The 18236-nt window shown below is 27.5% G+C and overlaps 3 protein-coding genes across 3 annotated transcripts; 2 read left to right on the top strand and 1 right to left on the bottom strand.

The window, feature by feature from the left end:
* Nucleotides 1-1491: 1491 nt before the first annotated feature.
* On the top strand, nt 1492-3995 carry MKS88_004676 (porphobilinogen synthase; the record flags this gene model as incomplete). The annotated part of the gene is made up of 6 exons (XM_067217872.1): nt 1492-1608; nt 1709-1756; nt 2241-2474; nt 2594-2935; nt 3175-3439; nt 3643-3995. 6 exons carry the CDS (start codon nt 1492-1494, stop codon nt 3993-3995), a joined length of 1359 nt encoding a protein of 452 aa, XP_067072257.1.
* A 456-nt stretch (nt 3996-4451) lies between these two features.
* Nucleotides 4452-9633, top strand: MKS88_004675 (stromal-processing peptidase; the record flags this gene model as incomplete). The annotated part of the gene is made up of 5 exons (XM_067217871.1): nt 4452-4478; nt 4583-4884; nt 5285-5674; nt 5887-8122; nt 8371-9633. 5 exons carry the CDS (start codon nt 4452-4454, stop codon nt 9631-9633), a joined length of 4218 nt encoding a protein of 1405 aa, XP_067072256.1.
* A 664-nt stretch (nt 9634-10297) lies between these two features.
* Nucleotides 10298-14325, bottom strand: MKS88_004674 (zinc finger protein; the record flags this gene model as incomplete). The annotated part of the gene is made up of 2 exons (XM_067217870.1): nt 10298-10537; nt 10858-14325. 2 exons carry the CDS (start codon nt 14323-14325, stop codon nt 10298-10300), a joined length of 3708 nt encoding a protein of 1235 aa, XP_067072255.1.
* Between the last annotated feature and the right edge of the window lie 3911 nt (nt 14326-18236).

Genomic DNA, 18236 nt, shown 5'->3' with positions numbered 1-18236 from the left:
TTTTTTTTTTACTTTTCTTCATATCCCTATTCATGAATTATAAAACATATTATTTCACAATTATTTATTCTATTATTAAATAACAACTTTATGTAATTATAAATAGTAATCTGCCAAGTATTAAGTTTTTTATGCGCACACAATTTGGAAAAATGTCTATCAATAATTGTTCATAAAAAGGGTCATCCCCATTGTTGTACAAACAAAAAAAATGAAATAAAATAAAATAGTAATCACACTTTATTTTATAGGTACTATTAAAATTTATATATATATATGCCTTTTAAAAAATTGAGACATATTACCTTTATAAGAATTATATTTTATATTCAACAAACTCTCAAAGCATTTACAAAAAAATATATTTCTGAAGTTTAATTTGTTGAAGATACAATAAGAACACACATTCATATAATCAAAGGGATAATTTCAATTTTTTCCTATCGTTCTCCCACAAGTTATACTTATTCATTAAGAAAATGGGGGGGGTGAAGGAAATGGCTTAAAGCTTCACATATCACATTTTAGTTTTCATGTGACTTCTATACGTGTATATAAATTTATATATATATATATATATGTATGAAATTTTATTCATAACTATATTTCATGTTCTGCTCATTTCGCCTAATTTTCATTTTCATTAACGTGCTTACACTGCATATTTTTTTTCTTTTTTTATTTATAAACGGACTTTTATGAATTAACTGCTTCGTAAATACACGTATTCCTTTTTTTTTTTTTTTTCCTACATGAGTGCATATATATGTAGATCTTCTTTTTTTTCTCTATGTGTTTTTTCAGCATACGTATTGAAAATGAGAATCTATTTTGTATGAATTTCACTGAAACATACTTTTTCTTCAATAAATTTATTCTTTACGATTTCTACATTACGCCAATTTTTTAAATTAACTGTTACAATTAATTGAATCCTAATTTCTTACCTCACATTTAAAACAGTGTTTTTTTTTTTCTGTGGGAAAGAGAGGAAGCGCAAGAAAAATAAAATAATAAAATAAAATTTTTAAATTTATCCTATGTGATATGTTAAATTTTACTTTTCATATATAACGAGAATAAAAATGAGCAGTACTATATAATTAAAAATATAATTTATACTGAAATATTCAATTATGTTCAAACAGCTACGGCTGTTATAAGTTTTGTTCTTTGCTTTTATTATGACTGTTTCTGACAACTTTAAAATGTAAAAGAGTTCTTACTGTTCAGTAAATTTATAAACTTATAAGAACAGGGATACAAATATTAAAAAAATAATACAATATAATGTAATATAATACAGTGTAACATAAAATAGAATAAAATAAAAATTATACAAATATGAACTGGTCATTTTATAGACATATAATCTTTAACAAATTTATTCATATATATCTATAATAAGATATACAAATAAATATGAAAGCACATTTAAATATAACCTCAGATGTTTATTTCAATTTTAGAACATTTTGAAAATATGCGAAAATGATAAAAACGAATGGAATATTTTTATTTTATTCATTTATACTAAATTTAGTGTGCTGTCTTAATAGCAACTTAAGGAAAAAAGCTTACATCCTGTATTCCCCCAAGTCGACGAAAGTAACACACGCATAAGTATATATGTGCATTTGTATGTGTATGTGTGTATATGTATATTCATGGAATCATGCTTTCACCGAATTTTAATACTTTTATGTAGAGTACCAAGTCGCCCTTCAGAAGATGGAATAACCCACAGAACAATGATGTACTAAGAAAAATATAGAAAATGCACAAGTTAATTGGAATTTAGCAAATACTAATATTAAAAAGAAAAATACTGATGAAAAATATGTAATAATATTTATGTGCATTTGTACATATATACATACATGCATATACATATATATATATATAACTACATATACACGTCTGAATGGATATTTAGCATCAGCATTTGTTTAGTGGGTTTTCATGTTGGTGTTTATTTCTATCCCCGTTGTTGTAACTATGCTTTTAATAAAATAACAGTATGAAAAGGGAAAAGGCGAAAAACGAAATATAAATTGCACAAAGTAAAATATGCAAAATCAAATACGCAAAGTAAAATACGCAAAATAAAAAAGCAAAAAGAATAAAACTCATATGTTGCATATGATATGTGCTACGAAACGACCCATTATTAAGTACATTTCGAATTTCTTTCCTCTCAAACGCATTTTTACCTTCAAATTCAAAACGTCAAAAATTAGCACTTGTGTAATTTAAATGAAATGGATGAAACATCCACCGAAGATTTGTATAACGAAAGCATCGCAAATGAATGCAACCTCAAAGACTTTTCTAAAGACATAAACAATAATATATATATAGAAACAAATAGAAGAGGAAGAAGAATAAAAAGAAATAAACACTTACTTTCTTTATACAATAACACCAATATAAAGGCGACAAATTTCATTTACCCTATGTTCATTCATGAAGAGGTATTTAGACTTAAAACCTACTTGCTCTGCATATGTATGTACACACACATGCGTACATGTACATACATGTATGCTTATCTAATACGTACATAAACTTTTTCACGTTCTCAATTCCCTAGGAGATTGAAAAGAAAGAAACAAAATTGGATAATATATATACATACAACTTCAAAGGGATAGTGAAAGAAATCGAAGAATGTCTAAAATTAAATATTCACCATTTTATGTTTTTTCCAGTTGTAAAAGAAAAAAAAAAATCTGTATATTGTGAAGAAAGTTATAACGAGAACAGCTACTACTGTAAAGCTATAAATAAAATAAAAGAAAAATTTTTAAATGATATCGTAATTTATACAGATGTAGCTCTAGATCCATATAACATCTATGGCCATGATGGAATATATGACGAAAAAAAAAGAGAAATTCTCAATGATATTAGTGTCCACACGCTAGTGAAACAGGTAATATAATTAAATGAGTATCCTTATCTGTCCCTCCATACGTCGCTTTTATTTTCCACTCTGAATTGTTCTGCACATTCATCTACGTATACACACATTTATACATTTAGGCATACATATACATGTGCACGTGCGTACATATGTGCACATACATACGCATATACACATACAGGTACACTTACCATATACGCTTTCCTACCCTTTTTTTCCTTTTTTTTTTTTTTTTCCCCACCCCTTAGTCTCTATGTTTAGCTAAAAGTGGGGCAGATGTTGTGTGTCCAAGTGATTCAATGGACAACAGAATTGAGAAAATTAGAAAAAACTTGGATTTCTATAATTTCAAGAATATTTTAATTCTATCATATACATGCAAATATTCTTCATGTATGTACAAACCTTTCAGATCCATATTAAGTTCAAATATATCCAAAAATCTTGTTAAAAATAAGCAGTCATATCAGCACGACTTTAACAACTACATAGACCTTAACAACGTGGAAAGGCGTAATGTGCAAAATGATTTTATATATATATATATACACATTCGTGCATACTTAAACTTACTTCCCTTTAGGGGCATGTGCCTGGTTACACCAGTATATGTAATATTATGTGTACCCTCATATATATTTTCATTTATACCCCCATATGAACACATAAACCATAATAATGGCAATATTTTAATTTTCCGTCTTCCCTTTTTGCAGATATTGAAGAAGGAGCTGATATAATAATGGTCAAACCGTCCATGTTTTATTTAGACATCATAAGCAGTATAAAAAATAGATTAAGAGAAAAGACGAATGTCCCTATAGCAGTGTATAATGTTTCTGGTGAATATATGATGATTAAGAATTATGTAAAGTATTTGAATGAAGATATAAATTATGAAAATGAACTTCTGACGGAGCTATTCAAAAGCTATTTAAGAGCTGGGGCAAATATTATCATTACCTATTTTGCTAAGCAGTTTTGTCTATATATGAAAAATTTATATGAAAAAAACATCAATATAGATGATAATTCGAATATCAATTTTAATATTGAACTGTCATTATAATGAGAATTCTTTTAAATGTATAAATAATGAAGAGTTAAGACATTGCTAATTTTAGAGTTGAGCATATTCAATATTCGTTTTTCTTCTTTTGACGCACTTCAATTTTGTTATTAGTTTACAATAGTTACTTTGAGAGGACAAACAGTTTTTGTCGGCATTAAATATTGCGCATATGAAATTGTGCACACATGATAAAATATACTTATAGAAATGCTACTTTTGTCTCTTAATTTTTTTTATTTTTTTATTTATTTATGCTATTTTTTCCCATTTCTGTTTCAACATTTTGTCCTTTAATGTTATTCATTTGTGTTAATCTAGAAAATAGTTAAATAATTTTGAAATAGATAAAAAAAATAAAAATTGCACGTACAGTAAATACACCCACATATATATATGTGGGTGTGTGTGTATATGAACATATGTGTGCGTGATACTACAAATGGATTGGGGCAAATGGAAATTAAAGAATATATACATTTGGTTATAATTGTGCGTGCGTATTAATATATGTACATATATACATGTTTATGCACGTATACATGTATGTCCCTTTTTTCCTTGTGCCCCTTTTATCCATTTTGTAGATGGGCGAACTACATGAAGATGAGGACTTGATAAGGTACGAATTGCCAAACCGGCTGACCAGTATAATATACAAAAAAAGAAAGAACACAAAAAGAAAAAGATACATTCTTCATAATGAAAATCATATAATACTACCATCAAATAAAATTTCCGAAGAATATAAAAGTTGCACTAACCCAATTGACTACAATTATGAAGAGCTACATGTGTACATGGAAGTAAACACAGGTAGTATTAACGAAAAGAAAAACCAGCAAGGGATCAGTCACTTGTGCGAGCATGTATCCTATATGGGTTCAAAGTAAAGCAACACGAGTCTATTGATAGGCAGATGCGTGTACTCCTATGTATGTATGTTTGTAATTTCACTTCGTTTGATATATATCTATGTATGTAATGCCTCTGTCTATGTAGTACCTATCTCTATGTAGTACCTATCTCTATGTAGTACCTATCTCTATGTAGTATCTATCTCTATGTAGTACCTATCTCTATGTAGTACCTATCTCTATGTAGTACCTATTCCTATGTAATACCTATTCCTATGTAGTACTTATCCCTATGTAATACCCCTTCGTACGTAAATACTATTGCGGGTATCCTCTCTTCATATATGAGCACCCCTATTTCATTTTTTTGCATCAATTTGTCATTATCCTGTTATACATTTCCTTTATGCACCGTTGTAATGTTCTCCACAGAAATAGGAAAAATATTATAGACAAAAACATCAGAACGAATGCTTACACAGATTTTCATCATGTGGTTTTTTACATAAGTATAAGTCTGAACAACGAGATATACAAAGAAAACAGCTTCAGTAACTTTGCACATGATGGTTTTATAAAAAATATAAATGAAGAGGAGATTGAAAATTTTGATATTTATAGTGTTGATGAGTTTAACTACAAACACACAATTCTATCACAATGTATTGAAACAATGATAGAAGTCCTAAAAGGGGAAACACAGTTTAACAAAGAAAGAATCATAAAAGAAAAGAAGGCGATTTTTTCAGAGTACAGCATTATTAATACTGTAGAATACAAAATGAACTCCGATATCATAAAAACATTGCACAAGGAAAATAGGTACGTGCGCTTATCTTATATGAAAAGGGATAGGAATTTTTCTATTTCATTACTTTTTTTTTTTTCTCCGTGCACTCTGTTCTGTTCATGTATTTTGTATGGCCACAGTGCCACCTTTTCCAATTTATCACACTAGACCGAGCTATATATTAATTTTTCATTATCTTCGTTTTTCCCCTTCACCTCACCCATTCGCTTCATTCATCCTGCAGACTAAGTCACAGACTGCCCATAGGAAAACTGGAGCTACTAAAGCGGTACGACGAAAAAGACATAAAGCAATATTTCGATTTGTTCTTTAGACCAGAAAATGTAAACTTATTTGTATATGGAGATATAAATGTGGATATTGCTCAAAAGTTAATAAATAAAAAATTTGAAAATATAAAAGGTAAGGATTTAACAAGGGATGAAACGGCATATTTAAATATTTTAAACGAAAATACATTGAAGTCGAGAAATAAGAACCTCCCAGCAGTTGTGCACGCATTTGGTAGCAATTCTTCAAAGGGATATGAAGCGAATGGATATTCTCCTGAAAGAAATGACGATAGTTGTACTAGTGTAGTAGATGAAAGGAATAATGAATATATAGATGACAATATTATTGATAGCGAAAAGCTTAAAGAACTAAAAAAAAAAAATCAAAACGAAATTATGAGTGAATTACAATTTAGATCCTACCTGGAGGATAAATATGCTGTAAATTTAGAAGAAGAAAAAACGCTAAATAGAAGAGATATAAAAAATATTACAACTGATGTGAGGATATTTAAATATTCGTTAAACAATGTAAATATAAACATTTTGCTAAAAGAAGAAATAAAAAGTATTACGACATTGGAGGATTATAAAATATCTATAATGAAAGATATCATTTTTTATTGTTTATCATTTCGATTTAATATACACCGAAATGATTTATTTAATAGTATAGATATTAATGAATATACAAATATAAATGAAGGAGCTACGATACGAACTATAGAAATAAAAACCACTATAAAATCTTTTGAAAAAACAATAAACGCTTTTTATACTTTTATAAAAAGCCTAAGAATGTATGGCTTAAGTAATGATGAGTTGCGAAATTATAAAATCAATGAAATCGAATGTGATGAAGAAGAGGAAGCTAATAAACATGGTACAACCAAAAATATGAAGCTGATACATCCTGAGAAAAATGAAGATGAAGAATATATTTTAGATACAAAGATTAATGAAACGTACACAGATGAAATTCAAAAAATTATAGATTACAATTCTTGTAAGCATGTCTATATTAATGAAAAAAGAGAAAAGAAAATTAAAAAAAAAATATTCGATAATCTAAAAATAGAAGAAATAAATGTATATGCTAAACAGTATTTTGAATATATATTTAATATATTCAGTGAAGGTACAAATTTTAAGCCTAACTGTATTATTATACACGTTCCTTATAACCATTTTGATACGTATAACAAAAAAGATATTAAAAAATTATTTTTCGATAACATATATTCAAAGGAACAAATTCCAAATTTGTCTCTAAACATTCAAAGTAAATTGTTATCTCCTCAGTATATATATGAAAACATTACCAAAAAATTACGAATAGCAAAATATGTACAACCCCGTACGACTAGCACAAAAATAAGCGTTTTCAATTATATTCTAAATAAAATTAATAAAATAAAAAAGGACTACGAGCACATATGTCCATTGCAAAATTTGAATACAGTACCAAATTTCGCCTTGTTTAAAATATGCTACAACGTAGAAATAGACAAAAACCATATCGAAGAGACTAACACAGAGGTACAAAAAAAGAATGACGTTAAGTGGGACTACTTAAAAAAGGAAGAAACTTATCATATGTACGAAATGCATGAAATGTGTAAACAAAATGGAAAAGATACTAAAGAACAATCAGTAAAACAAGGAAACTACGAAAAAATGCAAAGTGTGCAAGATAAAAATATCAAAGATAATGGGAATATATTGAACTTAAAAAAGTACATTTTATCAAATAAAGGTCAAAAGCAAGTAGAAAATTACGAATTAATGAATGGAATAAAAGTAAATTTATTTAAAACAAACATAGATAAAAAATATATTTACTTGAGGTTAATTATACCACATATGGATATATTGAAAACGAAAAAATATAATGTCTTCCTTTTGTTATTTTCTGTTATTTGTTTATTTGAAGGAGGTGAAATCGAAAACGTTGGTAGAGAACATGTAGAAATACACTGCAGTAATAGAAGTATAAATATTTACATTGACCTAAATGATGAGTACTTCTTTATTGATATCTGTACATACAATAAATATGAAAATATTAACTCTGCCTTTTCTATTCTAAACAATATCTTATTGCAAACAAAGGTAGAACAGTCTGCTCTACTAAGAGTCGTTGACAAGTTAAAGAAGGATTTCTTTGAGTATAAAAACAACCTCCAGGTAATGCTCAACTGTTTGATCAAACCGCGAGTGAGATCCCTTTCTCAGGGATGTATATACTTCGTTTGGTTTTTATTCATGAGTGCGTTCTTCATGTGCAAATGTAAATTTGTTTTTCCAACAAATACATTTAATTATGCATGTATATGTGTGCAGGAGAATATTTATTTCCACATTAATACATTTTTTTATTCCATTTGTTTTTTTTTTTCAATTTTTTTTTTTTTTTTCCCCTCCCCCATGTGCAGTCTTTTTTGCTGGGACAAACGATTTCATACCTATCCGATGGGGCAATTGGTTATCAAAATTTTAATCTAAAAGAGACAGAAAATATAAGCCTAGAAACTGTTCAGCATAAGCTAAGGGAATTGTTTAGAGACTTATCGCTATTTGAGATAACCATTGTAGGGGATATTTCTCCTTTTATTCATTACTACATTTTACATTTTCTAGGTACTTTACAAGGGGGAAAAAAAATAAACACCGAAAAGGGGATCAGCACAGATACGCGTGAACATATAAGAACTAATGCTACAATAGATGTAGAGACTGATGAAAATTTTACAAGTAAAAACTACAGAACGAGTAACTGCATTACATTACCTATCAGTAGTGATGAGGAGAACGACTTACGGTACGAGTACAATTTATTGTGCCCCTTAAAAAATTTTGAAGCAAAATCAAAGGAAATTACATATGTTTATTTAAATGAAAAGGAAGAACATGCTGTTTTTTTATTAATAGGAAAAAGTGCAAACTATTTCGGTTTTTTAAGTAATGGTATACATATCTCTTTCTATTTATTACAATTTTTAAAAAAAATGCTCTTCCAGTTCCCCCAAACAAATGGCAAAAAAGAAGAGGAAAAAAAAGCACTTACTACAGAATTTGATAAAATTAAAGGTCATTTAAACATAAAGCAATATACGGAAGAAAACTTGAATGAATTTTTTAAGAAAAGAAGAAAATTATATACAAACCCACTATTTTTTAATGTCGTATCTTATATTATTCAGTACATTTTAAATAGTAAATTTTTTCATTATTTGAGAGAAAAAAAAGAGTTAACATATGATTCGTCCTTTGAATTTTTAAATTATGAGAAATATTTTACAGGATTTTTCACCCTACTGGTTCAAACAAATCCAAAAGATTTACAATTAATAAAAAAAGAAGTCTTATCATGTTTTGAAGATTTTACAAAAAATTTCTATAATTTTTCTGATTATTTAATTGAAAATGCAAAGTTGTCTTATTTAAATAAAAAAAATAAAGACTTGAAATATTTTGTTGACAAAATTTCTGGTATGCAGTTAAAAGACTTTCCTCTCAAATATAGAAATAAATTTTTATTAAAAGACAATCTAATATTAAATAAAATAGAAAAAATTGATATTCTTTTAGTTTTATATGTTCTATTTAATCAAACACAAAGTTACCACATCTCCTATGGAATTTCCTCCCCTGAAGATGTGTGGAAAGTCATGTACAAAAATATTAACAAAATTTGATCATTTCTTTTTATCCATAAATAGAAGCGACTAAAAATGAGAGCGGCAATTCTAAGAGTGGTTAGCTTAGCGCTTGTGCTTTCCGCGGATTCCCTCTTTCATACATTACGCGAATGTACAAAGCATATACCGCATATACTTCTATATATGTGTGTATATGCATTCGTGTTCATATACATATGAGCTAACTCAATTTAACACGTTTAAGCCAAATTACACGGGTTGTCGTCGTCCCTCTTTAATTCATTTTTTTGTGCAACGGCACCTGCTGGGCATATTTGTACCTTTTGCATAGCGTTTTTCTTAATCCTTCCTACATACATTATTTTAATATGGAATCGTGTGAATTTTCATATAATATTTGCTTTTTTTATTTTAAAAAATGTACCCATTTTTTTATTATGTAGTTTGTCTGCACCATTAGTTACACATACGACTGTTTCAGTTTTATGACGAGTTTGCTTTTATACTTTTTTTTCCATTTGTTTTTCCATTTGTTTTTCCATTTGTTTTTCCATTTGTTTTTCCATTTGTTTTTCCATTTGTTTTTCCATTTTATTTTTCATTATTTTTTTCATTATTTTTTTCATTTTATTTTTCATTTTATTTTCCATTTTTTCGATTTTTCCACTTTTTTATCAAACAATCTCATGTGACCGCATATTCACGCATTGTCTCTTTCCACGGAATAACACAGAGCCAAAATATCCTTAAAATTTATAGTACTAAATAATATGTTATAATCAACATTTTCATTGACACAATTCTCCGCCGTAGATTTGTCGATGCTTATAATTTCGCTTACAACTCTTTCGTAGCTCCTTTCTATGCTTTCATTGGGATTCCACTTGATTGGAGAGTAGTACCTGGGGGCCTCTAAGTTTTTGATAATCCACCTAAAAAGCTGAAAAGGAACGGCATATCGCATATTATGAGGGTGTTAGCATATTAAGTAGAGAATTACTTAGGGTTCTGTTTTTGTGTTTATTACTTAGCTTAGAATTATTAACGTAATTTGTTATTCCTTTTTTATTTTTTGTTTCTCTTTTATGTGTAAATATATATTTGTCACGTAGCATGGACTGAATTCATTTTACGTAATTCTATGTTTTTTTCAAGTTAGCACAAGAATAGAATACATTTTGTTCATCGATGTTAAGAAGCAGTAAGTTCAATCAAATATAAAGTACTGCTATTGAAGCAATGATTGTGTATTGTAAATACCTTTTGAGAGGAGTCCAAGAAAAACATGTTATCGTTTGTCATTTTCCCCTGCATGATTTTGTTATTTCTAATATCATTTATAATTATTTTAATATTATTTTCATATATTCCTATATTATATATCTGGAAGGTGTATATAGATATTTCTCTTAACGTCTGAGCAAATAGTAATATTACTTTTTGATATAATAACGAATTTTTTTTTATGCTTTTACTAATATTATGTTCATGTACATAGATAATGTACGGATATAGAATAGAATTTAGAAATAAATCTAGACATAATGTTAAGGTATGTATACTAAAATTTTTTTGATTCATTATTATACTTTTATTTGTTCCATCAATTTCGTCATGTATTAAGTAAAATAAAAATCGTATACTATCATTCAAATCCTTATGTGGTATGTTTATTATATCGTTTATTAATTTTTCCATATATATATATATATACTCTTTTATTTTGTTTAGCATATCAAATTCTTCCTTTTCCTTATCATTTATAATATCACTTGTTCTATTTTCGTGTTCATTCTTGTTTATCCATTTGTTATGTTCCACATCGTTATTCATTTGGTTAATTACTTCTTCAGATATGAAGTTGTCTTCTTCTAGCATAGTATAATCTTCCTCTCCTAACCTATTTCCTAAGTTTTTTGTTGTAATTCCTTTTTTTTCGTTTTCTCTAATCCCCAGTTCTTTCTCCTCCCCTTTGCTCCGTTTCTCATTTATATTTAAATCTGCACTTTGTTCATCAGCTACCGTTCCATTGATGACAGACGTATGTTGAGTAGCTGTATGAACTCGTTCAGAATTTTCATCAGCCCTGTCCCCCTTCCTACCACCGTTCTGCACGATACAGTTATGACCTTTTTTTTGCTCTAAGTAAACTTCATACAAATACATATCCTTCCCCCTTATATTTTTTACCTCTTCTAAGATCTGATTTTCATTTTTCTCCACCTCAACATAACACATCTCTACGTATTTGTCAACAAGAAAGGACAATTTAAAATTCCTGATACACAATAAGGTAGTACATGTATCTAACAATTGAGTTACTTTCATTTTAGTATGATAATCGATATTTTTATTGAACAGTGTATATATTTCATGTTTAATTATATGCCTTACGAGATCTTCTAACATATTATAATAATTTGAAATATTCAAAAATGAAGTAGCTAATTCTAATGTATTGTAATAACTATATCTTACTTTTAATATGTGTATAATATTTAAATATTTATAATTTAATAAATTTTTCCATAATTCTTTATAAATATATGAATTCTTCATATTTGACATTTCTGCTTGTTTCTCCATCATTTTTTCGTTTTTGAAAATTGTATATAATAGTAAATGATTGTTGCTCTGTTTCTCACTAGTTAACTCATAAATGGAACAGTAGTTCTCTCTAAGCTCAATTACTTCATTTATATCCTCTTTGTTCATCATATCGTATTTATGATACTCCCTATTCTTTCCACTAAAAGGATTGCCGTCATAAAGCAAGTTCATAAGGGCTTCAGCTTCTGTCCCTGTTGCTACGTCCACCGCTGCCTCTTCATCTCTCACCTCTGTTTCATTCATCACCCCCGCTTTTCCCCTTGCATGGTCTCTACTTCCTGCTTGATGTGTTAAAGCTAATTTCGCATAGCACTCGTTTCTGTCGTCATGATGCTCCTTCAACTTATCGTCATCGTAAAGAGCAAAGTGCCTATTTTTGTCGTTAAACATGGTGTTAAAATTGTACATGGATTCTAGTTTATTCTCACTTATTTTTAGAAGACAGTCTTTATTATGATTTCTCTCCTTTTTCCCGATTATTGTGTTATCTATACTTGCATGGTTAGCTAAATTGATTTTGTAAAAATTGTCTTCATAAATGTACAAATCTGAATGAACATATATTTTTTGGAAAACCCAATGAGGAATATATTTAAAGAAGTTGGTTTCTTTCACTTTTGCAGTTAAAAATTCAATAAGTAGTTCATGTTTCTTTTGATATAATATGAAGTCTGAAAATTTTAAAGATAATTTAGTATGAAAAAAAAATGCATCCATCCATTCTATTGTTAGTAGTTCTGATAACACAGACCTTTTTAAAGCCATTAGAAATTCTATTTTTTTCTTTTTAACATTCTTTAATTCATTTATTATATACTTATATAATGTATCTATTCTTTTTTGTAAAGATGTATAATTAGAATAAATTTCAGATAACTGTTTATGTTTCTTTTTTAATAAATGTATTATTCTAATCTTCCTATTTTCTAAATTTATATCACTTAAGGACTTTTTCTGATATGACAATATAAACGCATCTTTTATATTTGTTATTGGATGATTACGATAAGTACCTCTAGAATGATTACCTATTAGTATACAATTTGGACAAAGACTACAAAAACATTTCATACATACATTTTCAATTAATTCATTTGGATGATAAGCACATTTTCCGAATTGATATGGGGACTCCGATATATGAATTCTTTTATGATTTTTTAAAATTTTATTTTTCTCGTGATGTTTTATATCACATATATCACATAAATGAACTTTGTCATTATAACAGTAGTAAATTGCTTGAGCGCTACAACAGTTCTCACATACAGGAACACTAACATCTACCCTCAAACATTTGAATTCAAACTCTATCAGTAGCAAAGGAAGTACTTGCTCCGAATTTTTAACCTTATATATGTAGCTATACGGAAGTCCATTCTTTCCGTTATACCCCCTACTAAAGGGGCTGTTACTGTAACTGTTGATGTAGTACCTATTGTACGTGTAATGGCCATTCCTAATACTATTATTCCGATGATCATTTCCCCCTTTTTTTTCGGCACCCCCTTTTGAATTCATTCGCATACAGTATAGACTTCTATCAACAGCAATGGAATCATAGGAATTAGGAATTTCATTCTTTTCGATATATCCAAAATTACTATTGTTTAATAAAAGAGTTTTACTCGGTATAATTTTAAATAAATATACCTTAAATGTGCCATTCGTATTCTGTTCAAATCCTAAAGGGTAATCAGTATTACCAATAACATAATCAAAGTTTCTTAATTCTTCATAATTTTTTAAAAAATATTCTCCAATATGTTCACTACTATTATCATTTATTGTGTTCGTATCAACTATACTAAGTAATATATTGCTCTTTAAGCATTTAGCTACTTCATCAAACTCTTTTTCGTATTCACATTTTGTTAATTTGTATATATTTAAAACATTTACATTACTACTGAAAAAATGAAGTTTTAATATATACTCATATTTCATAATTGAATTGTAATCTTTCATCTTACTCACTTCAACAATGTTCTTAAATATACTCTTCCTCTTCTTTTCATCTAATAACTTGTCCTTAACCACAATTCTTTTATATACATCTTCAAAATTGACATTCTTATCATTCCCATCTTCATACATATCACTCGTTGGATCCTTCATTATGTGGGTTCTCGCTAAACAGTAAATTAGTACGACAAAAAGGAAGAGGTGAAAATGGAAAGGGGAATGATAACGGAAAAGAGAAGACAGAAAGGATAGGCATAAAAATAAGAAAAGTAAATATATAAAGTTGACAAATATTCAAAGTGACAATCAAAGAGCGTGGAAAAAAGCCTAGAAGAGAGAAAACATTTTCCCTGTTAACCCTTAGAATATTGCTTATTTTTAATATATTTGCAGCACTTGCTATTTTTGTAATATTTGCTATATATGCTATATATGCTATTTTTGTAATATTTGCTATATATGCTATATATGCTATTTTTGCAATATTTGCTATATATGCTATATATGCTATTTTTGCAATATTTGCTATATATGCTATATATGCTATTTTTGCAATATTTGCTATATATGCTATATATGCTATTTTTGCAATTTTTGTTATATATGCAATATTTGCAATTTTTGCAATATTTTTTTTTTTTGTTTTTTTCCCTGTCTTTATCATTTCGTTATGTATTTCTTTCTCATTTAACCAATCGCATTTTACATTATATGTATTCCTATTCAAATAAAAGGAAAAAAAAAAAAAAAAATTTTGTTATGAATACACCCAAAAGAGTAACATAAACTGGTAAAGGGCAATTAAATCAGTTTGTGCAACGCACAGAAAAGAGGTAAAAAGGAAAATAAAAAACACAGTGTGTTAAATTTTAAAACCATACTGCACAATCAAATGACAGAACAAAATAAAATAAAATCAGACAGGAAGCAGTCTATTCGTGAGGTATATATTTTTTTTTTTATATCTCGTGTATTCCTTAAACTAGGAATAAATGTGTGTATTTAAGAGGAAACGGAAAAAAAAAATAATAAATAAATACATATACATATATATACGTAAACATATGCATACATATACAAATACACCTTATTGTAACTTTTTGGCAGTGAAAATAAAATTAAAACAATCCCAAGACTAGTTAATTATCATTTTGTTAATTATCATTTTGTCTCATGTTTTACGTTTATACTTATGATTACTCTTTTTAAAGAAGAAATTTACTGAATTTTTTTTAGCCCCTTCAAAATTTTGTTTTTCCCCCAAAAGGTATATGAAAAAAAATTCCACGTTTTTTGTTACCCATACATTTATATATACATAAGTCCTTGTACAGAGCTGTGCCAAAATTACACATTTACCAAAATGGCAAATTCAAAAGGTTTAACATCCTTTAAAATGTAAAGAAAAAAAAAACAAAAATAAATACAAATATTGCTGTAAATACAAATATTGCTGTAAATACAAATATACATATAAATGCAAAAACAAAAATGTTTATCATATATTTTTATGGAACGGCAAATGTTCAATTCGAACGAAAAAAAAATCTTTAACATTCATTTACAACTAAAGTCGAATACCATTTCGTACAATTCTTTAAAAGTCAAAGAGGTATACATGAAAATGAATAAGACATGCATGCCATAAGGGACGTACGATGGGAATATTTACCTGTGCCACTTCTTAACTGTTTCATAAAAGATAATTTGAAACTCGCAAATATATATATATATATATATATATATATATATATATATATATATATATATATACGTATGTGCATATACATACGTGTATGCTTTCATTTCTCATATTAATTTATTTGTCAATGAAACAATTTCGCAATAAAAGGGGCATGTTTACCGAGTAAGCGAAATAAAAGGTTACAAATTTTGTCGTTCCCTCTTTTGTGTATTTTTTTTCTTTTTTTTTTTTTTTGGGAATATCTAATTTGCTATTAACTTATGCGCCCGTTTCGTCTTATATATATATACATACATACATGCATGCACATTTATGTTATTACTTTTACACGATGAACAGGTGCAAAATGGTAGAAAAATCTCGGGCAGTTTTATAGAAAAGAGGCAGGAAGTAATAGTACTATTTCGAAAGAAATATTAACACAGTTATTTTTTTTTTATTTGTTATATATATCTTCCTACGTTTGTCATTCTTTCCCTTCATGCAGTGTAATAAGAGATAAAAGGGTCTTCCTTTTTTTTTTTTAAATAGCATACGTAAGAGTTGTATTTTTTCGACGTATTTCTATCCTCTATAATATTCCTATATTACACCGTTTAAAGATATAATTCTTTTTGTAAGGCTGTATATTTTTTTTACCTTTTTTTTTTTTTTTTTTAAACTTTATTTTATTGTTATAAAGAAATAATATTTTTCCTAATAAAAACTTATATACTTCTTTACTTTGAAGTCTTATGAGATATTTCATCAGAGACTATTCTGGAATAACATACGGGTTGCTTATTTTATTTTTTTTTTTATAAAATAAATATTTTTACACATATGTATATATATATATATATATATATATATATATATATATATATATATATAAACTTTTTATTTATTCCATATTCTCAACTATTTCAATTGTTATATTGTTACACACGTAAAGAAAAAAAAAAAAAAAATTTCTAGCAAAAATTACTTGAATTCAAACTTTTACATGAAAATATACTTTTAAGAAAAAACGTTCAAAAATGTGGAGGAACATTTGGAGTAGTTATATATACCTCAGTGTACTATTTTTTTATGTAAGCACGATGTTTTTAAAAAGTATTATATACATACGCATATATGTATACGTACACGTATACTTATACATATTCATATATACAAATTACCTATTATATATATATATATATATATATGTAAGAAGACGGCTTCTACAATCCCCCATTTGCAAACTAAATAATTTTTCTTCGCATTTCACGTATAACCCCTTAAGGAATAATATGAAGAGTTCCGCATAACATATTCCTTGTTACGATGTGATATACATTTTTCCTTATTTCAAGAACGTATTTTGTTAAGATTAATAAAAAATTAATAACGAATTAATTAATAATTAACAAAACAGTAAGGCGTGTTTATTTCCTTTTCACTGAAATACAGTCATCATTACGTAAGAGCAAAGAACTATTTTTCCATATGAACACAAAAAAAAAAAAAAAAGAAAAAAAAAAGTATTAAGAAACACATTTCATTAATACGTCTGTAAATAAGTAATTGGATCTTTACCCATGTGTATGCATTTTGTGCATATATCAGTTCTTATAATTATGCTTCGTAAATGTTAAGAAGCCGAACGTCATAATTTTGTATCATTAATATTTTAAAAAGATGAATTTTATAAAGTTTTTCTTACGTACTCACTAACTTCAGCAAACGGCAGCTATAGCAGCCAGAGAAGCTATGCTTATAGTCATTACACGTAATAATAATTACAACAGTGCAGTAATTTTTACATTGGCCATAGCTGTATGGTAACCATATAGGAATTTTGTATATGAAATTACCACCTTTTTTTGGGTGAAGTATTTAAACAAAATATAGACTGCTTCACCTTAGTACATCAAATAAAAACTTTTTTTTCGTTTACACAACAGATAGATAGTAAAAAGTACCTGAGCCACCACTGGTACATTTGCATATGCTTATCTGCATAAATGCAAAAATACCTACACATAACCAAAATTACCTATAATTAGGAAAAAATAGGTACATGCAAGACCATAAATGTACATATACATATATGCGCATTGTGATTATATTTGTATGTTAAGCAGTAGTAGCACATTAAAATGATGTACATATTTTAATTATAAGGAAAAAAAAATTTTTAAATGTCATATATATATGTTTAGGGGTATGCATTTACCTCTATACTTTTCTCACAATTTAAGAGAAAGATACACAAATAAATAATGTACTTTCTTTTTTATTTTTATTTGCAATATGTATTTATTACGCAGTCCTTTTTTGTACACATCATAAGAACACCACATTGATTTTTTCCTGTCATACAAAAAAATAGGTT

The sequence above is a fragment of the Plasmodium brasilianum genome, chromosome 12, assembly GCF_023973825.1.
Source record: "Plasmodium brasilianum strain Bolivian I chromosome 12, whole genome shotgun sequence".
In the NCBI taxonomy this organism is placed as follows: Eukaryota; Apicomplexa; class Aconoidasida; order Haemosporida; family Plasmodiidae; genus Plasmodium; species Plasmodium brasilianum.
Note: the sequence above shows the minus strand (reverse complement) of the source record. Positions and strands in the feature narration are given on the sequence as shown.